Genomic DNA, 22,294 nt, shown 5'->3' on the forward strand with positions numbered 1-22,294 from the left:
AACATGCACAGATACTGTGTTTTCTAAGGCAGTCCTTGACATTTTCTATTAACACATGAAAGCAGTTAAGTCTTTCCACATGTAGAGTTTGGAGGGTGGAATCTTTCCCCCCCCCCCCTTTATCACATAATCATAAGAGGAGAAAAGTAACACAAATATTAGTGTCAGCTGCAAGGGTCCACAGAAGCCCAGAAAAAGAAAGAGCATAGCCAAGATTGCCCAGTGAATGTGTGGCTTCCAACTTGGAGGTGCTCTTCTGCAGGATCTGCACTCGACCCCATTCCCAGCCAGGACACTGTCCATCTTTTCCTGTGGCCCCAAAATGCCCCTCCTCCCTACAGATGACATCTTAAATATCAGTCGCTCTAAATTTTATTTGAATAAAGAAAGGATGAAAGAAAGCAAACTGAAGCACAATGAAAAGCACCACTCTGCTGAGATCCTTCAAACAAGATCAAGCAATATCTGTCATGCTAGCAGAGGCTCCTGTGTTAGAAGGGGTCCTGAAGATCCACCCCACTCTCCAGCCTGGCCCAAGGCTGCCCAGGCAGCACCAGCCCATCCTCTTTCCTTTGCTGTTACCATGCCCTGCACCTGAATGCCTTCTTCCCATGACCACTGCCAAGCCTAATTCACCTCTCAGAGGCCAATACCAATTCTGCTAGTTCATTTGCAAAGGGGTTTTAAAGCCTACTCTCTTCAACTAGACCAAACATCTGTCTCTCTTCTCTAATCACTTGTGGCACTTTCTTGGGATGTGTTTTGCCATCCTTATCACCTAGAATAATTTTCATCCAGGTTAGTCTCTCTCCTACTGGACTGAGACCTCCTTGAAAGTTGAGGGGGCTACATATTTTGGGGAGGTTGGGTAATATTTACCATTGTGTTCCCAGTGCCATCCTCAGCCTGCTGTATGCTAGACTTTAAATGAGTGTTTGCTAAACTTAGTGGTTCAAATATATAATATCCTAAGAGAAGGACATGGTACTTTGTCAGTTTGTGGCAGAGTTCATCAATTGCAGCATTGTTAACATTTGGGAATTGATCATTATGTGTGGTGGGGAGCTGTGGTGTTTAGCAGCATCTCTGGCCTCTTCCTAGTCAATGCCAGTAGGCACCCCCAGTTGTGCTGCTGTGGAAACCAAGCATTTGAATATTGTCAAAGGTTTCTTGCATGTGCAAAGCCCAGGCTTGAGTTCCACCTGTGAGTGCTATGACTTTGGAGGAAACTCTGATGTTGTGGTGTCTCTCAGCCCTAATTCTCTCTTAATGAAAACGTAGCCTGGGAGTGGGGAAGCTGCACATGCTCAAGGCCCTGGCTGTATGAGAGATAGAGAGGAAGAAAAAGAAAGAAAGAGAAAAAAAGAAACTGGTATATGGCTATAAAGGGGTTTCATAAACAATTCCTAGGAATAAGCATTCCTATTTGACAGATGAGAAAGGCTCACAGCAAGTTTAGAGTTGAACAGCCTTGTGGGAAGTTTCCAGTTTCAAGTACTTCATGGGTCCTGTTGTCCTGGAGGCCTCTCAGCACCCCAGCCAAGGTCCCTGCTCCTCCATTTTTGTGTGTCCACTCTAGCCTTACCTCTGTGTTCTGATTTCCACAGGTTCTTTCCCCTCTGTGATAGGCTGTGACCCCTAGTTGACCCTCCCAGTCCAGGCAGTCTAGACTTCAGGCAGGGCCTGAATTCACCCTTCACATCTTCTTCATTTCCTGGGGTTCTTCCCCATGCTTGAACACCCCGATAGTGACCTGGCCTGTCTCAGAGCCATACTTGTTCTTGACAAAGACCCCATATCGTCCACTGTCTTCCACATTGACCTTCTCGATGGTGATAGTAACCTCTGTTCCTTTCACCTCCATGTGGTATCGGTCAAGGAAGGTGACGGGCTGGTCATTCTTCAGCCAAGAGATTTCAGGGGCCGGGTCTCCCGAGATGACACAGGTAAGGCACAGGGTCTGTTTGAAAAGGCAGGCAGGGAACATGCAGGGAACCTCCTTGTAATAGTCCTTGGAATTTACCTTCACAGCCCCAGAGAGTTCCCAGAACTCAACAAGTTGCTCCTTGTGATACAATTATTTATGTGTGTTCTTATTGTGACTCATAAATGGATGTATTAAAGAGAAAGATAATTTATTTTAATACTTCTTCCTCCCCCTTCAGCTTTTAAAAATATATTTTATTTATTTTTGGATAGAGACAAAGAGAAATTGAGAGGAAAGGGTGGGGAGAGAGGGAGAAAGAGGGAGGGAAGGAGGGAGGGGGAGGGGGAGGAGGGAAGGATGGAGACAGGGAGAGAGAGAGACAGAGAGACCTGCAGCATTGCTTCACCACTCACTCATGAAGCTTTTCCCCTGCAGGTGGGGTCTGTGGGCTTGAACCTGGGTCCTTGTGCACTGTAATGTGCATCACCCACTCCTGATCCCTTCAGCTTTTCTATGGAAATACTAGTCAGAATTTCAGATCATGATTTCTCCAGCAATAATCTGTCTTGGTATGGCCTGAACTTTTGTTTTATTGTTTTCTACTGTGTGCCTGTCATTTGGGGTTTACTATTCAAATGTTGTTTTAGATGAAGATTTATGGGTTGAAAATTCTTGAACAAGTTCTAACACAGGGTACTGTAATGCAATGGTCAATTATCAGAATCTGAATCTCTTTTCTTTTTTTTTTTAATATTTTATTTATTTATTCCCTTTTGTTGCCCTTGTTTTATTGTTGTAGTTATTATTGTTGTTGTCATCATTGTTGGATAGGACAGAGAGAAATGGAGAGAGGAGGGGAAGACAGAGAGGAGGAGAGAAAGATAGACACCTGCAGACCTGCTTCACCGCCTGTGAAGCGACTCCCCTGCAGGTGGGGAGCCGGGGTTCGAACCGGGATCCTTATGCCGGTCCTTGTGCTTTGCGCCACCTGCGCTTAACCCACTGCGCTACAGCCCGACTCCCCAGAATCTGAATCTCTGATCTCCTTCAAGCTGTGTGACCTTAGCTAAGTACTCAAGTTCTAGGCCTTGGCTATAAAGTATGAGTAGTACTAACACCCTATTTCATTAAGTTTCCTTAATAGTTAAGTGAGTTAAAATATGTAATAATATGGAATAGAGTAGGCACCATACAAGTATCAGCTAAATTTTCTAGAATAAGATTTGTGTACTCTAGGGCTGGGTGGTGGCAAACATGGTTGAGTGCACATGTTACAATGCTCAAGGACACAGGTTCAAGCCCCCAGTTTCCACCTGCAGGGGGAAAGCTCTGTGAGTGGTGAAGTAGGACTGCAGGTGACTCCCTGTCTCTCACTCTCTCTATTCTCCTCCTTCCCTCTTGATTTTTGGCTGTCTCTATCCAATAAAGATAATAAAAAACTTTTAAAAAGATCTGTATACTTTCAGTTCTGAAAGGACTTTGAGGAGTCATCTTGTTGAACTTCTGTGGAAACTGAAGTTCAGGAAGCTCAGGGCCACTTGGAGAGATGGAAATGGAGCTGGATGAGTAGCCCCTGGGTCTGACACCAGGTTTGGAGAAAGAGAGAGAGAGAGAGAGAGAGCAAGCGAATAGCCGGGGGCCGCTAGCTGAGTGCTGGGGATGGATAGTACCTTATCTTCCATGATTGTGGCCACATCTGGCAGGCCCCTCACCACTTTGGCACGATCTGGAAGAGAGAGATGTGACCCGTAGGGATGAGTGTCCTCCTACAGGCTGCTTCTCAGAAGCAGGTTTCAGAATTCATGTTTATTTATTAATTATTATTTGTCATGCTTGCGGCTTTACTACTCCAGGATGCTTTCTTCTTGCTTAAAGATATATATATATATATATATATATATATATATATATATATATATATATATATATATATATGGAGAGAGAAAGAGAAAGTGGATGGGGTGGGGGAGACCACAGCACCAAAGCTTCCCCCAGTGCCATAGTACTCCCATATGGTGTACTTGAATTCAGGTCATCAAATGATAAAGCAGGCACCCTCCCAGATGATGAGCTATTTTGATGATCCTAAATTAAGGGCCATTTTTAATCATTGCCTTTTCTTTTCTTTTCTTTTTTGTTTTCATCATTTTGAGTGGAAGTCTTCAAATTTGCATTAGTTATTTCTTTGGCATCATAGACAGATGAGGGACACCTTTTGTTTCTGTCATTGATATGATGTCATTGTCAAGACTAGAGGTGACAAGTACCCTTCCTTCCCTTCAAGGGATTAGGAGAGAAGGTAAATGAAATTGCTCAGAGTTCTGAAAATGGCAGAGTGCACACACAGGATTGATGAATCAGCTAAGGGAATGGGTAGACGGTGGGGGACAGGAAATGTGGGGTGAAAGGTTTTGGGACACTCTGATTCTGTTCAAGAAGGGGACCTGGTGCCACTGTGGGTGCACTGTGGTTATAAGTCTCTAAGTAGAGGTTCAGTCTACTTCTTATGCTGCAATTTGGACCAGAGGAAGAGAGAGGTGGGCAGCACAGATACTAGCTGCAATACCAAGGGTGGGCAGAAAGCCAGAAGAGATGGTTCAGTGGGCATTAGAGGAGCAGGGCCTAGTTGGGAAAGTAAGGGCCCAGAGGTGGATGCTGCTGCTGTAGGTAGATGCCTCCAGATCCTCTTTTCCTCCTCTTCATCATCATCATCATCATCATCATCATCATCATCATCATCATCATCATCATCATCATACAGAAAGAGAGAGATACCAAGCACTGCTCAGTTTTGGATTATGGTGATGCTGGGGATTGAACCTGGGACTTTAGAGCCTCAGGCATGAGTTTTTTGCATAACCATTATGCTGTATCCTCACTCCAATGCGTCCAGATCTTTCACAGGTAGATGAAATAATTCCCGTCCTGTGCCTGTCTTCCCTTTCCTTTCCTTTCCTTTCCTTTCCTCTCCTCTCCTCTCCTCTCCTCTCCTCTCCTCTCCTCTCCTCTCCTCTCCTCTCCTCTCCTCTCCTCTCCTCTTTCTTTCTTTCTTTCTTTTTCGACACCAGGGCTATCCCTGGGGATAGGTGCCTACATAATGAATCTGCCACTCCTGATGACCATTTTCTCTCTTTTTCTTTTCTCTTCTTTTCGATAAGATAGAAATTGAGAGGAAAAGGGGAGAGAGAGAGAGAGAGAGAGAGAGCTGCAGCATTGCTTTAGTGCTTGTGAAGCTTCCCTCCTACAGGTGGGACCAGAGGCTTGAATCCAGGGGCACCACTGCCTGAGGCCCCACCCCCATGCCTCTTGATTCCATTCCCAAAGAACCATATATGATGAGTATACTTCTCTGAGGGTCCTGGATGGGCAATCTGGATTAACTGAAGTCTCAACAGAACCAATTTCAGCTTTAAAGCTGTCTCCTCCCCAACTCCTCTCTGCCGATGTTATCTGTCTTCATCCTGCCACTACACATTTCCCCACAGCTCTGTGACAGCCCAGAATCACACAGAGGCTAGTGGGGAGCCAGGGTTTCCATAGCTTGCTCCAAGATGTGAGCTCCTGGGGAGCCACTTCAAACCCAGATATAAAAGCAACAGAAACGTAGGTACACTCACTCTTCTCGATGATGGCTGCAGCTCTGAAAGACAGAAAGAGGGAAAAGACTTGGGACTCCACTTGTTAAAGACAGGGCAGAGTGAGGGGTGATATCACGCAGGCAAGGTGGAATTAGCCAGGCTCCCAGGAGGGGTCCCATGCACACTGTGAGAGGGGCCCAGGATTCACACTGAGAAATGAGAGAACACTTACTTCAGTCTCTGGTGCTCGGCCATGGCATCGTCAAAAGCTGTGAGAAAGGAAAAGGGGGAAGAAGACCAGTGTTAGGTTATCTGGCTCATGAATGGTGGGTATAGAGATTAGGACTAACCTAGGGCAGAGTCCAACTCCAGTATTTCCCTGGGGGCAATGGTGGGACTGGGTGGGAAGGTGGTTGTCTTCATTTTTATTATTATTATTATTATTATTTTTGCCTCTAGGATTATCGCTGGAACTTGGTGCCAGCACTATGAATCCACTACTCCTGGAGACTATTTTTCACTTTTCCTGGATAGGACAGAGAGAAATTGAGAGGGGAGGGAGGATAGAGAGGGAGAGAGACAGAGCTACACCCACAGACATGCTTCACTGCTTGTGAAGCGACTTCCCTGCAGGCAGGAAGCCAGGGGCTCGAACTGGGATGCTTGTGTGGGTCCTTGCACTTCATACCATGTATGCTTAACCCAGTGTGCCATTGCTGGGCCCCTAATTTTTTTTTAATTTGGATAGAGACAGTGGCAGAGAAAGAGAATGAAAGAAACCATAGAACTAAAGCTTCCTCCAATGAGGTAAGGGCCAGACTTGAACCTGGGTCATGCACATGGCAAAACAGCACACTATCCAAGAGAGCTATTTTATCAGCCCCAGCTTTCTTCCAAAGAAGACTGTGAGATATCCAGAGAGAAGGGTGGCTCACCTTGTCCTGAAAGATCTGCAGAGAGCTGCTGGACTTTGTTCCCAGCAGCTATCTCCAGGATGTATTTGCCCTTGTCCGAATCTTTGGGGTCCAGAATGTGGAGCCAGATCTCATTCAAGGTGGTGCCAGCCCTCACCCGATCACCAGTCTCCAGGCGTTTCTCTCTGAATATGAGACAAAGAAATGGTGAGCACTGCTGCCCCAGATAGGCTACCTGCCCACAGTCCACTGGCAACCCCTACCTCAAAGTCCTCTCCTGGGGTTTTGGTTCCAGATCCATGGGCTGAAGGTGGTGACCATCGAGGAGATAGGCCCTGAATATGTGTGAATATCATTCTCTCGCTGTATTTTATTTTATTTTATTTGCTTTAATAAGAAAGATACAGAGAGAAAGGTCTACATGAAGAGAGAGAGACTAAAGTACTGCTCAGCTCTGGTTTATGGTGGTGCTGGGGATTGAATTTGGGACCTTTGGTGCCTCAGGCATGAAAGTCTTTTTGCATAACCATTATACTATCTTCCCAGCCCCCTGTGAATATTATTCTCCATCCATCCATCCATCCATCCATCCATCCATCCATCCACCCATCCACTCTTCATTTATTCATTCATTCATCAGATCTTGGGGTGTATTTTCTATAGGCCAGTGCTGAGTTGGTACTTGTGATATGTCTTGCACTTGGGACTTTGAGGTCACAGTATTTCATGTTTGGTGACCTCCACCTCCTCCATCTCTAGGAGTTCCAGCTTCACATCATTATTCTCACCCTAAACCCTCCCAGCCATTAGGAACCACATGAAGGTGTGACACAGGAGGTGGCTCAATAGGTAAAGGATTGAATCTTCAAGTAGGAGGTCCCAAATTTGATGGCAGATTGCCATACACCAGATTGATGTTATGGTTATTTCTTGCTCTACCTCTCCCTCTTGTTAATAAATAAATAAATCAAAATAAATCTTTAAAAAAGATCTAGGAAGTGACCCAACAGTAGAGTGCAATGCATCTCTTGCATCTATGAGACCCTGGGTTTGATTCTCAGCACAGCATAAAATGGTTGAATAGTACTCTGGTCTGTTACTCTCTCATAATAAAAAAAATAAAACAAACTTTTGTTTCTTTACTTAAATTTTATTTTTGGAAACACCTGGCCTATGTTCTCAGTGAGCTGTAATAAAAGTGACATCTCTGAAAACAGTCACACTACTCAGAAACTTTGGCTAGGGAAAGAGCGCTGCTGTCCTGAAATTCCACTTGCTCTCACTCATTTGACAAACTTGACCTAACCTTCTCTACAGACTGGGTGCAGTCATATCTGCTTCTCGAGGGTGAGGTGTGCAAATGTCAAGAAACACTGAGATAATTCTGCTTTCAAACCATCTGAAGTCACTCAGCCCCCAGCTGCTAAGTCTCTGATATTTTACCTATTGTGCCTTCAAGCCCTGGTCCTGAGTTAACTGTCACTCTCCTTCACTACTACCCTCTTCTTCTGCACTATTTTTTTCTTCACTCTGACTATCTCAAGTAGTTTGCTAAGTCTCCAGAGGCCCACAATCCACTGCATCTTCTGATTTTTCCTTGTCCTCGCCTCTTTCCCTTCTGCAATTCCTAGATGCTATTAAGACAATGATCCTTCCATAGTCATGAATATTCTGGAAAAATAGTGCTGCCATCAGAGACCCCACCTTCCCAAGGGAATCTTCCTTCCCCACCTCTGACACTTGTTCCCTGTACCCCACTGACTCTGTGGGTAGCAGGGTCAGTGGGGGACCCCATTCCTGCCCATCTCAAGAGACCAAGCTCTGGGGCAGGCTTCAGGGTAAGATCAACTCACTTATGAAACCAGGTGGTTTTCATGTACTCCACGTTGAAGTACTTGACTTTGCTGAAGATCCGTATTCCCTCCTCGGTTCCCTGGATTTTCAGTGGGGTTGCAGAGAGGGCTGGAGAGGCATAGGAAAAGGGTGAGTCTTCCCCACAGCTCACTGAGCAGCACATTTTAGGGGGAGCCCCTTTGCCCTGCTCTATGCAGGGTGAGATGGGGAGTGGGGATGAAGTGTTGTGAAGCAGCAAAATCTTCTCCCCCAGTCGTTGGGCATTTAAAATTAAACCCACCACTGGTAGCCAAGCCTGGGTGGAGGTCCTGGGGAGACTATTTGACATCAGGGTTCAAGTGGGCTAAGAGGGGGACTTGCTTACCACTAATCCTGCCCAGCTCAGTGAAGATGGCATCCAAGGCTAGAGGGAGACAAGGAGAATGGTCAGCTGATGTAGGGCTCCATAAGGGGCATGGCAGGAGTGGGGAGGGGGCACCCTTGGAAAAGGCAGAGCTTGTGAGTATCTTTGGGAAGGGCACAGGATGACTCCTGTGAGGGGAGCATAGGATCTGGAGTACCCAGTGACTGATGGAGCCATGTGGTGTCATGGATGGAGGGCACATGGGCCTGACAAGTTCCAGCAGGTGGAACCAACCAGTTGCTGAGGAGCCTGTGGTCCTCTGTAGGATGTGTGTGTATGTTAGAGGGGCTGAAGGCATGAAGTCAGACTTTGGTCGTGCAGCCCCAGCTCACTATGCTGTGGTGCAGTGAACAGGAGCATCAAGATCACCGACCAGGGCTCTTGCACTGACTGACTGTGCAGCCTCAGGCAGGTTTATGCCTCAGTTGCCCCAAGTGACATGGGGACCTATAAACTCAAGCCCACAGGTTACACCATTCTCTTGGTTCAGCACACCCATCCCAGGCCTATCCTTCTGTTCCTTGTACTTCTAACACCAGCAGTTCCTACCTTCACCTGTGAGGTCGAGAATAGTGTCATCCTCCCCTCTATCATCAGAGACCACTGCTCGGTAAACTCCCTGGTCTTCTTTGGACATCTGGAAAGAAAGGTAAGGTGAAGTGGTATTGGTATGGGTTTCATTTAAAAAATTAAAAACTTTTTTTTTTTTTTTTTTTTTTGCTTCTAGGGTTTTCTGTGTCTGTGAAATCCCATGGCTCCCAGTGGATTCTATTCCTTTCCCCATATCAAATAGAGAGAGATGGAGGGGTGACAGAGGAATGAGAGAGTAACAGAGATACAGAAGTAAGAGACATAACAGCATTGCTCCATCACTCTCAGAGTTTCCCCTTTGTATGGTGCCCTAGTGTGGTGCCAAGCACTTGACCCAGGGTCTCCAAGCCCCTGGCATGAGTTTCAGAAGAAATGAAGGACAGCAAATTGGGCTAAGCTGCTCTTAATTCTCTATGTGACTTCAGGTGATATATTTTTTTGGGGGGGAGGGGTTCACCTTATCAGAAGGAGAACTCCAGAGTCTCAAAGCTTGTTGGGAGCCTGGGGTGGGGTGTGGGAAGATGAGGACAGAAATACGCTCCACATTTCAGTTCGAGGCAGAGGGCAGACAGCACTCCTTGCTCAGCTTGGGAGTGTGGGTGGCATCCTGCTTCGTGGAGGTGCCCTGCATGGAGGAGCCCCTCTTCCCTTTTCTAGTAGGAAATGTGCTTTCCTTTGCTGGGGTGGGGTGTGTGTGTGCTGTAGTGGTAGTTATGAGATCCTTTCCAGCACATACTTGTCAACCCAAGCCTGCACTAACCCACTCAGGAAAGCAAGAACTCAGACTGCTTTGAAAGCCAGATCCAGAGCTCAGAGCTCCTCATACATCATTTTCCTCAGGACTCCAGGAGAAAATTTGCCTGCCTTTCTCCTTGACATCCTATCATACCCTACCCACCACTACTTAGTGAGTATTTTGAAACAGGATTAAAGGGAGAGGCAGCTTTTAACCTGGGAAATCAAGGACTGAACTCCGGTAGCCCTCTTTTTCATCCCTCCCTTCTCTCCTACTGAAGGCTCCACTTCAGTCAAACTCCAGGGAGAGTGATTAGAATGACTTCTGATCCTCCCTTCCCCAGCCTTGTGTCTTTGTTTTGCTTTTTAATTCATTTCATAGTTTATTTTTAAATATTTCATTTTTAAAATTTATTTATTTATTTTGGATAGAGACAGAGAGAAATTGAGAGAGGAAAGGGAGAAATTGAGAGGGGGAAGGAGGAAGGGAGCAAGAGAGCCCTATAGCCCTATTTCACTACTAGCGAAGCTTTCCCTCTGTAGGTGGGGACTGGGAGCTTGAACCTGGGTCTTTGTGTATTGCAATGTGCGCACTCAACAAGGTATACCACAGCCCAGTCCTCTTGTGTATTTGTATTCAAACCTTCAGAGCGTGAGTTTTCCCCTCTGTAAAATGTGGCGTAATCCTTGCCCTGGCTATGTGCTATAGTTACTGTAAGAACAGAGGAGATTTGGAAGCCAGAAAGTTCCACACCAAGGACACAGGTAGCCAGAAGAGGACATTGACTAGCCCAAAGCCATACAGTATGTCACAGGGAAGGACTGGAGCCAACACACAAGGGAAAATTAAGAGTACTAGTCCTCCAACATGAACAAAATAGGGAAAGACAAATCTTGGGAAGGATGTGGAGAAAAAGAAACTCTGGTACACCACTGGTGGGGATGTTAACTAGTGTAGTCCTTGTGGAAAAGAGTTTGGAGGATAAAATAGACATGGAAATATCTTATATCAACACTGCTCTCAGGAATATACTCAAAGGACTTGGAAACACTAATACAAAGAATACATGCACCCCAAAGTTCACAGCTGCCATTTACAATAGCTAGCGTATGGAAACAACCTAAATGCCCAACAACAGATGACTGGCTAACAAAGTAGTGTGATATCTATCTGCCTGTCTGTCTGTCTGTTGGTATGCATGAGACCCCTTCTGTTTCATTTGGTTTAAATCCCCCCTGCTTAACACTATTCTATTTATATAACTGCTGTTAACAAGCACCTCCCTCCAGGGCATTGGTTCAATCCCCACTGTTTCATGATATGCTTTTGCTCCACCCCCCCTCCTTGTCACACCCTGATCCCCTCTTTGTCACACTCTGATTTTCACCAGTCACTTTTCTCTCCACCCTCTCTACGTCGTCACATCTTGTTTCCACCCTACTTGGGAAGTATATTTAAAGACAGCATTGTGAGTTTTAGAGTACTGTACTGTACTTTGAGTTTAACTTAGCTCGTCTTAGATTGTGCTGCGTCCTGCATGAATAAAGAGATACTGCCTACAGCTCAACTATGAGTCCCTGGTCGTCTGTTACCTGCCTGTGAAGCCAGCCCGGCGAAAACAACCTAACCCGTCGAAAACAACATCTGTCTACCTATCTATATTTCTCTACAGTCAAAAAAGATGAGATCATATCATTTGGAATAAAATACATGGAACTGGAGGTGATTTTGCTAATTAGAATAAAAAGCGAAGGCATAGGGATTTACAAGTACTATTTATGGGTATGAATATATTCCTGAAATCTTATAATTTTGTGTAACACAGGTAAATAACTAATAAAAATGTTTTTTTTAAAGGATTTATAATTAAACAAAGAATGCTAATTCTGTCTTTACTTAACCCCCATGGTATTTAACTTTTTAATCTTGATTTGAAAATAACTGCAGGAGGGCTGAGGTGATAGACTAATGATTACGCAAAAGACTTTTATGCCTAAGGCAACAAAGGTCCCAGGTTCAATGCCCAGCACCACTTTATGGTGTTGAGCAGTGCTCTGGGAAAATTGCAGGAAGTAGAAATTATTGATCCCCATCACTGATCATTTTAATTGCTCCCTAGACTCTTGTGTCTCAGGTGATCTTCCCTGCTCTCCACCCAGATGCAAGCCTGCCCCTGACTCCCAGCAGGTGTCCTGGACACCACTTGGAGGGTATGAGCTGCCCTTACTTCTTCAATGCAGAAAAGCCCTGCTCCAGTCTGGGTGTCGTACTGGCCATCTGGCAGCTCGTTCTTCTGGAAGAACCACTGAAACAGGGTTTCCTTCTTGGTGTTGGTCACCTGAGGAAGGTGGGGGAATAGGAGACTTCATCAGGCTTTCTCTTTTTAAGTGAAAACTCAATCTCATAAGATTTCCTTCTTCTCTTCTTTCTCCTGCTCCCTTCATGGAACACATTCTCAGGCCAGGTCTCAGTTAGCTCCTTCCTTAGACCAGCTTGTACTGCTGACTTTTGGACTCTGAGCTTTTGCCAGTGATGTTACCTTTACCTCTTGAGCTCTTCCTGACCCCTATTTTCCCTTGTAAATGTCCTGCATCTTAAAAATTCAAGCTCAAAGTCACATCCCCCAGGAAGCCTTCCCTGAGGCACCTAGACTCACCCCCCCCCTCCATCATGGTTAATCCTAGAGATGTAAAGAAACCACTTCTTCATCCAGGAGTGTCCAGCAGCCTGCAGAGTATCTGGCACACAGATGTGCTCTGCATTTGCTGAATAATTACACTTCTGGGAGAGCAGGCTCTCCCACCCTGCCCTTCCTTAGATAGCCAAGGAGTCTTCAGGTTGTTGAGAAGGGAGGGGCGTTAGCCTTTGGAGTTACGAAAGATTCCATGTCTAGGCACTAGACACTATCTCTGATGGTGATTTCTTCCCACCTCCACTCCCCCCTCCGCCATGTGACCTCAGCTATTTTTCCATTTGCTTTCTTGCCCATACAGTGGGGACAGTAATATTAATCTCACAAACGACAATGAGGCAGATAAAATAATGCACTAGGAACTCTCCTTCAGAGATTCCTTACCTGTTCCTAGAATCCTTGGTTCCGCAGAACTCTTCAGGGAGCAGCTGGGAGATCTAGTTTACCACAGACCCAACTCAGCTAATTCTGCTCCAGGGACATTGTAGGGTGACTGTTCTCCTGCTAGGTGCTCTCCCAGGGAGTACTTCTCAGGTATAGGCTCAACCAGGGACAGGGAATAAAATTTGGAGAGTGGGGCAAGAAAAGCCACCCTTTGGGGACAAGCCACTGAGTCCTGAGGCTGGAGTTGGGAGGGAGTGCAGAACTTGCCTTGCATGTCAGCAGCACTTGGCAGTCCTCTGTGATCTTCCATCGCAAGAACTCCTCAAAGTAGGGACCTGTGAGGGCAAAACAAACGTGACCAAGAATCAGGTGCTAGGCTCAATCGGGGCGCCCTCTGGTGGTGAGATAGAGGAAACCAAGTGGGGAGAGGACAGCTAACCACTTATCAGAGCCTCAGGCAGAAAGTAATTTGCATAATAATCATGCTGTCTTCCCAGCCCTCATCGGCTAGATTCTGCCCCTATCAGGTTAAGTGAGGCAGGCAGGAGTCTATGGTGCAAAATGGGAGTGTATGGTGCACATTTTCAGGGGTGGGCAAGTGCTGCTGTTCCCTTCAGGCACCGGGACAGAACTGGATTGCATTTCAGTAGTCCTCCTCGGAGGCTTCTGCCCTAAATGATATTTCCATCCTGTCCAGTGGCCTCCGTTTCTGATCCTTGCCTGGTCTAGTGACTGAAACTTTTTTTTTAAATTTTTTAAAAAATATTTATTTAATTTATTTATTCCCTTTTGTTGTCCTTGTTGCTTTTATTGTCGTTGTTGGATAGGACAGAGAGAAATGGAGAGAGGAGGGGAAGACAGAGAGGAGGAGAGAAAGACACCTGCAGACCTGCTTCACCGCCTGTGAAGCGACTCCCCTGCAGGTGGGGAGCTGGGGTTCGAACCGGGATCCTTATGCCGGTCCTTGTGCTTTGCGCCACCTGCGCTTAACCCGCTGCGCTACAGCCTGACTCCTGTGACTGAAACTTTTGAACTCCCCCTAGCAGTCCTTACCCTGCTTTCTCTTCCAGTCTCTTCTCTTAGCATCTGCCTTCCTCAGAAGTCTGTCAAAATCTGTGAACACACAGGGTGGCGGGGGAGGGGAGAGGGGCATGAATACAGAATCTCCCAGGTCCAGAGGGTGGTCACCAGGGGATAGTAGACAAGGAATAGGCCAGCAAACCCAAGAGCTAAGGGCTGAGGCCAGGGTGGGGCGGGCAGGGTAGGCTGACCGTCATCCACCAGCGCCAGGGTGATCTGGTTTTTGGCTTTTCCGTCTTGGAGTTGAGCTGTGTACGACCCTTTGTCATCCTCAGTCAAGACCTGAATGATCACTTCTACTAGGCCTTTCTCTCGGTCAAAATTGATTCTGCGGTCCTAGAGAGGAAAAAACCCTGGAAGTCTTTTCTGTGTTTGTGTTATCACAGGAGCTTTTTGTCATGGGGTACAGACTGGGTGTAGTTGGATTGTTGGGGGATAATATGTAGAGAGTTAGATGCTTTCAGAGACTGTATAATGTTCTTTTGCTTATGTAGACTGGGACTCCCCTAATGGCCGGTCCCTGGGAACTCCTCAGAACCTCGAGGACATAGGAAAAGTTTTGGGTGTTTGCATTAATTGTAATTAATAATAAACCATGTGGTTAGGGGAATAACTTAGCTGATAGAGTGCTACAAATGCCTCCTGGTAGGATGTACCAAAGTGATGTTCTGACTTCTCTTTCTCTCTCTCAACTCTATCTCCTATAAGGATAAACTAATCTAAAAAACATAAACAAAATAAATAAAACAACAATAACAAAAAACTCATCCCACCACATTATCACATTGTATATGTATATATATATATTTATTTCTTTTACAATTTAATTTATATTTATTTATTGCCATCCAGGTCATCTCTGGGGTTTGTTGCCTGCAATATGCACCCACCCCCTGGGACCATTTTTCATTTTTTTTTTAATTTCTATTTTTCTTTGACAGGACAGAGATAGACACCTTCAGACCCATTTCACTGCCCATGAAGCATTCCCCCCGCGGGTGGGAAGCGGGGGCTTGAACCTGGGTCCTTGCACATGGTGATATGTGTACTTAACTGGGTGTGCCATCACCTGCTCCCATTTTACAATTTCATATAAAAGTCTCCATAAAATGTAACAATAATATAAATGGTGGGGGAATAGCATATTGATGATACAAAAAGACTTTAATTCCTGAGATTTAGAGGTCTCAGGTTCAATCCTCAGCATCACTATAAGACAGAGCTGAACAATGTTCTGGTCCCTCTCTCTTTGTGTCTTTCTCTCTGTAACTCTCTCTCACTAAAATAAAAGAATGGCTTTTTTTTAAGGACATTGTTGAATATAAAATTAGCTACTTAGTTGCTAACCAGAATCAATACTCATTTATATTCTAATATTTTTATAGTTATGAAAACTTTTTCACATTTAGGACGTTACACCTTCTGGCTTTATTTATATATAAGATTTGAGGGAGCCATCTAATTTCATTTTATTTTTCCACTGATGGTCTTAGTGATGTGTATAGAAGAGTCTAAACACTGTAATATTTCAATACTTTTATGTGACAAGGTCATTTTTTTCTTTTTCTTTCTAGAGCACTGCTCAGCTCTGGGCAGTGATGGTGCGAGGGATTGAACTGAGGACTCAGTCTTTTGCATAAACACGACACTATCTCCCTACCTCTCAGTTTCCACTTTTTGAAATAGAACTTTTGAGTCTATTTTCTCATTTGCTCCTGCTGATTTTGAGACAGTCAGTAACATTCCACAGTTGCACAGACAGGCTCAGAGAGGTGAAGAGGCCTATTCAGGAACACCACAACCCACAGGGAAAGGATATGAGTTTTCTGACATCTATTTCTAATTCTTTCTCCTCTGCTTCTATTTCTATAATTATAATTCTATTTCTATAATTCTATAATTCTTGCTCCAATGCTTCTATTTAGAACAAGCATTTTCTTATTGCCACTTTGGATCTGGCAGTGAGTCACAAGTAGTATGACCTCATAATTGAGTCTGTCTAGAGCTTTAAACTGCCATGCCTATAAAAAATATGGCCCTTTAAGTAAAAACATCTGAATATGGGCAACACATATGATTCAATTTCATAAAATATATTTATACATATGATTAAAACACAAGGAGTTACCACTATACATATGGTTTTAAAAAACAACCTAACAACACAGTTGTAATATGAAGAAGAAATAAAAGTGTTATGCATTTCAATATTATGCATTTCATTCATGCTGCACTTTAGAAGAATAACAGGAAGGAGAGTGAAAAAACTTAGGCAAAGCTATCAAAGAAATAAAAATATTCTATTCAGTGTGTGTTGAAACAGTGCAAAAATATGTTTATATCTGATTTACAGGTATAGGTGTGGATGTATACAGGCTTAAGCATGAATGTAGATCTGCATCTCAAGAATGTCTGGCAGGACATTCAAAAGTTGTAGGAGGTGTGGGAAATTGTGGGAGTGCCACTTCCATTGGAGGTCATCTGGGGTCCCTATCAAACCTCTCAAGTACTAAAAGTAAGATGTCCTGGCGCCCCCTCCCACCCCTACAGTCTAAGGATAGCAAAAGCATATTGCCATTTCTGTGAGGATGTTCACTAGGGGGAGATGCTGGACTGTGAACTATGTGAAACTGGGAATCTTGCTAAGGACTTTTGAGCCTCTGCTTACCGGTGAGCTGAAGATCTCCTTTTCGTTGAAAATTAGATGCAGCTCAGCAGCTGGAGATAATTTTTCCACTTCCAGCCAAAGCCGCACCTCTCCTTGCTCCAGGACCTCAACGTTCCAGCCGGAGATCAGTTTGATCACTGGGCACAGAGGGTGGGTGGGGCACACTCTTCATTCTCTACCCCACCAACCCCTCCCTGAGCACACTCTGACATTTGACACATTAAAGGCTTAGGGAGCCTGAAGGAGAGAAGACGGAAGGGGGGAGGCTGGCGAGGTTTTCTGCTTGCTTGCTTGCTTGCTTGCTTGCCTTGCTAGCTCTAGATTGAATTAATCTCAGGCAAACATTTCCTCTTATGATTCTGAGGCTGCATTTCTCACTCTGATTGGGTCCTGGGTTCAGAAGGCTTTCAAAACTGCAGTGGCCAACATGAGTAAGCATCAGGAATTTGAAAAGCTCTGGGGTGACTGCAATGGGCCCCCAAGTTTGTGACCAACTGCTCCTAAGATTGTATGCTACTCCCAGCAGAGGTTTAGAAAATCTATATCCAAGCCCAATAAAGTAGGCAGAAGATATGAATAGATAGTTCTCTAAAGAAGAGATACACATGACCCACAGACATATGCAGAAATGCTCTGATTCACTTATCATTGGAGAAATGCAAACTAAAACCACATTGAGATTCCACCTCACACCTGTGAGAATGGGCTCCAATAAAACAAGATAAGAGAAGTGTTGGAGAGGATGTAGAGAAAGGGGAACTCTACTGCACTGCTGGTGGGAGTGCAAATTGGTGCAGCCATTGTGGAGAATCCTTAAAGAAATACAAATGGAAATACCTTATGATCCAGCAATTCTACTTCTAGTCATTTACCCCAAAGGATATAATAACACTGATTTGAATGGATATATGCACCCCCATGTCCATAGCTGCTTTATTCACAATAGCAAAACCTTGGAAACAACCAACATGCCCTTCCAACAGATGACCAAATAAAAAGGTTATGGGACATATACTCAGTAGAGTACTACTCTGCAGTAAAAAGATAACATTGTGTCCTTTGGGATAAAGTGGATGTAATTGGAGAAGATGATACTTAGTGAAGCAAGTAAGGAGGTGAAGGACAACTACAGAATGATTTCACTCATATGTGGAATATAGAGAATTGAACATACAGATGTGAAAAAAAAAAGGTCAACCTGTATCTAAGACTGTGGAAGAACTATAGTGGTTGTCTATGAGAGTGGGGCTGGGGACACAGACCTTTGGTGATGGGAGTGGTGAGAAAATAAATAAAGGAGATATAATGATATTATTTACAATAAAAAGAAAACCCATATCCAAGAAGAAACCATTCCTACTGCTTTCCCTTGATACCCCTTTGCTGTCTGCTGACTGTCCTTTTCTCTGTCATTGATTGCCAACTCCCTGACCTGTCCCATGATGCCTCATCTTTCCCACCATCTTATTAATTTGCGGCTTTTGTAGTTCTCAGCTTTGCTCAGGAGCTGCCCAGGAGCTGCCCAGAGTGGCAAGATGGCTGCTTACCTGGGTTTCTGATCTCATGGCTTAATTTCTTCAGTTTGTTCAGTTCTGAGTCAGGGAGGAACAAAGGAAAAACAAACATAAATGAGGCAATACTGGACCAGTGGAGTTTATGGGGACCATCCTAAGGTTCATGCTGGGTGGAAGTTGCTCAGTTTGAGATATTTGTGACACAGAGGTTGGTGATGGGCACTGTGATCCTTGGTCTTGGGACACTGAAAAAGATGTGGGGGCTTCTGCTGGCTACTCTGAGGTAGATTATCCTCTAAGCCCTTCCAGGTCTGGCTTGGGGCCACCTCTCTAGAGAAACACCAGCTATGTGCCAGACCCTGCATGAGCTCACTCATCCTCATGCAGTGCTGTAGGGTGAACACCATTGTCTACTCCTGGCCCTCTGACTCCTGAGTCTCTTTGTTAGTTCATTCTATCGAGAAACTACAGAAATGGGCTGGGTAGTGGTGCCCTCCATTGAGTGCATGTATTATAGTGCACAAGGACCCAGGTTCAAGCCCTAGGCTCCCACCTGCAAGGGGAAATCAGGTCTGCAGGTGTTTCTCTGTCTTTCTTCCTCTCTATTTCCCCCTCCCCTCTCAATTTCTTCTGTCTCTATAAAATAAAAAATGAAAAAATAGAAAGAAACTACAGAAATGATCCTTAAAAGTAGTCTTAGTCCACTCTAGTATGCTGTCCTAGTCTCAGAGGGCCTGGCCCTACACTGAGTGCTTCTATATGTAAGTCTCTAGGGTTGTTCTGTAGAGCACAGTCTTCGATTGCTTAAATATGTGTTTGTGATAGGCCTGTCTCTTCTGCTGAGTTGAACTCTGACCTATGAAAGTGGCACACAGTGACTGTCCAATAAATACATGGTACATGAATGAATTGGCTGGGATGGGATTCATCCTCATTTTCTCAGTAAGTCCTAGAGTCACTAACATGGTAAATTGGGACTCATGACAAGCGTTGAAGAGGAGTACACCCCCCCCCCCAACCATTACTCTTATGAGTAGCTTTAGTTAATCCAAATTGTATTTGAGTTTGTTTTATTTTTGCCACCAGGGTTATCACTGGGGCTCAGTGGCTACATGATGAATCCACTGTTCCTGGTGGCCATTTTTCCTTTTTTTTCTGTTCTTTTATTTGATAGGACAGAGAGAAATTGAGAGTGGAGGGGGGAGATAGAGAGAGATAGAGTGAATGAAAGTGATAGGTTAGCACAGCTATATACAAGATACTGGGTACTGTACAGCAAACCCTAACAAAAGGACTTTTCAAAGTTAACCCAATTAACAAATAATGTGATGATAACATTAACTATCGATTGTCTTTTTGAACCCTAAGACAGCAGGAACCTCACATCTCCACTATAGAGCCTCTACTTCCCCCAGTCCTGGAACCCTTGGATAGGGCCCACTTTCCCGTATGCCTCTCCCAATCCATATCAAATAATATTGCATCTGCCAATCACAACCTAACCAACGCAACGATTGCCACCTCAACATGCTTCACTTCAGACTGTGTCCAGAGACTTCACGTGTGGAATGACAACCCTTCAGCTTCATTACTCGGGTGAGACCTTTCCTTTCATAGTATACTCTAATTCCATCTCAGGTGGTTCACTTTCTAACAAAGTCCCAAAACCTAGATATACACCAGTTTCTGTGAGAGAGAGCTTATGTTCACACGTATCCATAAACTACTGCAAAATATATACCTGAAAGCAGAAGTACACTAGAGTTTGCAGTGAGTACCCCCCTAACACTTCCTCTCCACTATTCCAAGCTTTGGGCCCATGATTGCTCAACAATTTGTTTGGCTTCACATGTTAACTCTCTTTTCAGTCACCAGGTTCCAGATGTCATCAGGATGCCGGCCAGGCTTCCCTAGACTGAAGACCTCACCAATGTGTCCTGGAGCTCTGCTTCCCCAGAGACCCACCCTACTAGGGAAAGAGAGAGGCAGACTGGGAGTATGGACCGGCCAGTCAATGCCCATGTTCAGCGGGGAAGCAATTACAGAAGCCAGACCTTCTACCTTCTGCAACCCACAATGACCCTGGGTCCATGCTCCCAGAGAGATAGAGAATGGGAAAGCTATCAGGGGAGGGGGTGGGATATGGAAATTGGGTGGTGGGAATTGTGTAGAATTGTACCCCTCCTACCCTATGGTTTTGTTAATTAATCCTTTCTTAAATATAAATAAATAAATAAAAATAAATAAAGTAAATAAAAACAAAAAACAAAAAAAGAAAGTGATAGGTACCTACAGACCTGCTTCACAGCTTGTGAAGAGTCCCCCACTGCAGATAGGGAGCAGGGACTTGAACCTGGGTCTTTGTGCATGGTAATATGTGTGTTCAACTGAGTATGCACTGCCTGGCCCTAAGTCATATCTATATAACAACCTAGTTTTAACTGGGACAAGCAAGGATTATAATCTCCTTCTATAGATGAAGATACCAAGGGCTTTATAAGTGACATAACTTGCCCAAAGTCTAATAACCAGCAGAGTATGAAACTGGAGTTGGAATTCAAGCTGCTTTGGCTTCTGCTCTTCAACAAAACTAAACAATCACAGTTTTTTTTTTTTTTTTTTCAATCAGCAGGGAAAGCAATGAACGATCCCTCACTGAGACAGAGACAACAGAGAATAAATCTTGTCAGTCATTAGTTCTGCCTTCTGTTCTATTTAAATAACCAAACATCCACCCACTTTCTGGTTTTCTACAGACCTCACCACTCCCTATTGTAAGCCTCCCTCTTTAGTCTGTCATTTGCAATTGATTGTTACACTTGCGTTATTGTCTGTTCCTTCTTGCCAGCCTCTGAGGGTATTTGTGTCTAGGACTCTTGATCCGAGGTTGTTTTTTGGGGGGAAGGTGGCAGTGGAGCAGCATTTTTACCTTCCTCAGTCAGTGTGTGGCTTGCTGAGATATCTTCATCAGCATCGGTGACCACTACTGAATAGACACCCAAGTCCTCCAGGTCAGGCTCTTTCAGGATGACCTTGGACCTGACAAAGAGAGGACAGTGGAAACCTGGAGGGCCCAGGTCCCCAGACCCTGGGCAAGCCAAGAAGCCTGGGAGGACGCCTCCTTAGAACTCTTCATGGTCCCCTGCCCAGGAAAGCTCTGGCCTGGCACCACCAGTGATCATGTTGGCACAGGGTCTTCTTATGGGTTGTCCTGCCTTCTCTGAACAGGGCTGGTGGAAGCATGAAATGTGGGATATTTGACAATATCTATGCTCTTCTGGTCCCAACCCCGCCAGCTATAGATGGGGTGCTCAGCTCAGAAAATTTGCAAAAACAAGTCATTGGCACTCAGCTTAGAAACTAAGCCCTGAGCATCTCCTCAGCAGCACTGACACAGAGTCACAGGCAGAGGCAGATGAGTCTCCAAATATCACCAACTCAGCCCCTTAAACACACTGTCTTCTCCCTGCTCCTCAGAGGGTAGATAATATCCTTAATGACAGACCATGTGGTCCCTTTCATGCCCATTATCTCTAGATCCTGCCAGAGGTCTCCTCTATCCTTCTGTCAGCTCATCTGACAACATCTGGGACCTCTGGACTAGTTGTATCCCCTCCTCTCACTTACTTGTTTTCTCCCTCCTCAATCCTGACCCTCTGGGGGTCTGGAGGGCCTTTATAGTCCTTTGACCACTGAAACTCCAAGGAATCAGGGGCTTCAGGAGCTTCAAAAGCCAGGTAGATGAAGCCCTCTTCATCCACTCCAACTTCAATCTCCTGAGCATCTAAAGACAGGAATCAATAGAGGACAGTAGATGTTTATAACAATAAACCAGGTTGTGCCCTTCTCCTGCTTTAATCTTTGCTGATCTTCCCACTGCAAATGAATAAAGTGATAAACACCAGATTCCTTGCTATGATCTTCAAGGTCTGGCATGCTCTGACCCTTTCTCA

At 44.9% G+C, this 22,294-nt stretch overlaps 1 protein-coding gene across 2 annotated transcripts in view; it reads right to left on the reverse strand.

The window, feature by feature from the left end:
- Positions 1-354: 354 nt before the first annotated feature.
- The window catches only part of MYOM3 (myomesin 3), a 60,336-nt gene continuing 38,396 nt past the window's right edge, over positions 355-22,294 (reverse strand). For both annotated transcript variants that reach the window (XM_007522625.2, XM_060205543.1), the window contains 16 exons: positions 21,969-22,125; positions 21,271-21,380; positions 18,375-18,419; positions 16,828-16,964; positions 14,351-14,495; positions 14,133-14,192; positions 13,347-13,414; positions 12,231-12,341; positions 9,226-9,313; positions 8,638-8,676; positions 8,273-8,381; positions 6,441-6,604; positions 5,738-5,774; positions 5,545-5,567; positions 3,598-3,653; positions 355-1,960 (listed from right to left, as the gene is read on the reverse strand). In XM_007522625.2, coding sequence (XP_007522687.1) covers positions 1,697-1,960; positions 3,598-3,653; positions 5,545-5,567; positions 5,738-5,774; positions 6,441-6,604; positions 8,273-8,381; positions 8,638-8,676; positions 9,226-9,313; positions 12,231-12,341; positions 13,347-13,414; positions 14,133-14,192; positions 14,351-14,495; positions 16,828-16,964; positions 18,375-18,419; positions 21,271-21,380; positions 21,969-22,125 — 1,613 coding nt within the window. In that variant the 3' untranslated portion in view covers positions 355-1,696. The remainder of the gene's footprint in view (positions 1,961-3,597; positions 3,654-5,544; positions 5,568-5,737; positions 5,775-6,440; positions 6,605-8,272; positions 8,382-8,637; positions 8,677-9,225; positions 9,314-12,230; positions 12,342-13,346; positions 13,415-14,132; positions 14,193-14,350; positions 14,496-16,827; positions 16,965-18,374; positions 18,420-21,270; positions 21,381-21,968; positions 22,126-22,294) is intronic.

Source organism: Erinaceus europaeus, chromosome 13, assembly GCF_950295315.1.
Source record: "Erinaceus europaeus chromosome 13, mEriEur2.1, whole genome shotgun sequence".
NCBI classification, from domain to species: domain Eukaryota; kingdom Metazoa; phylum Chordata; class Mammalia; order Eulipotyphla; family Erinaceidae; genus Erinaceus; species Erinaceus europaeus.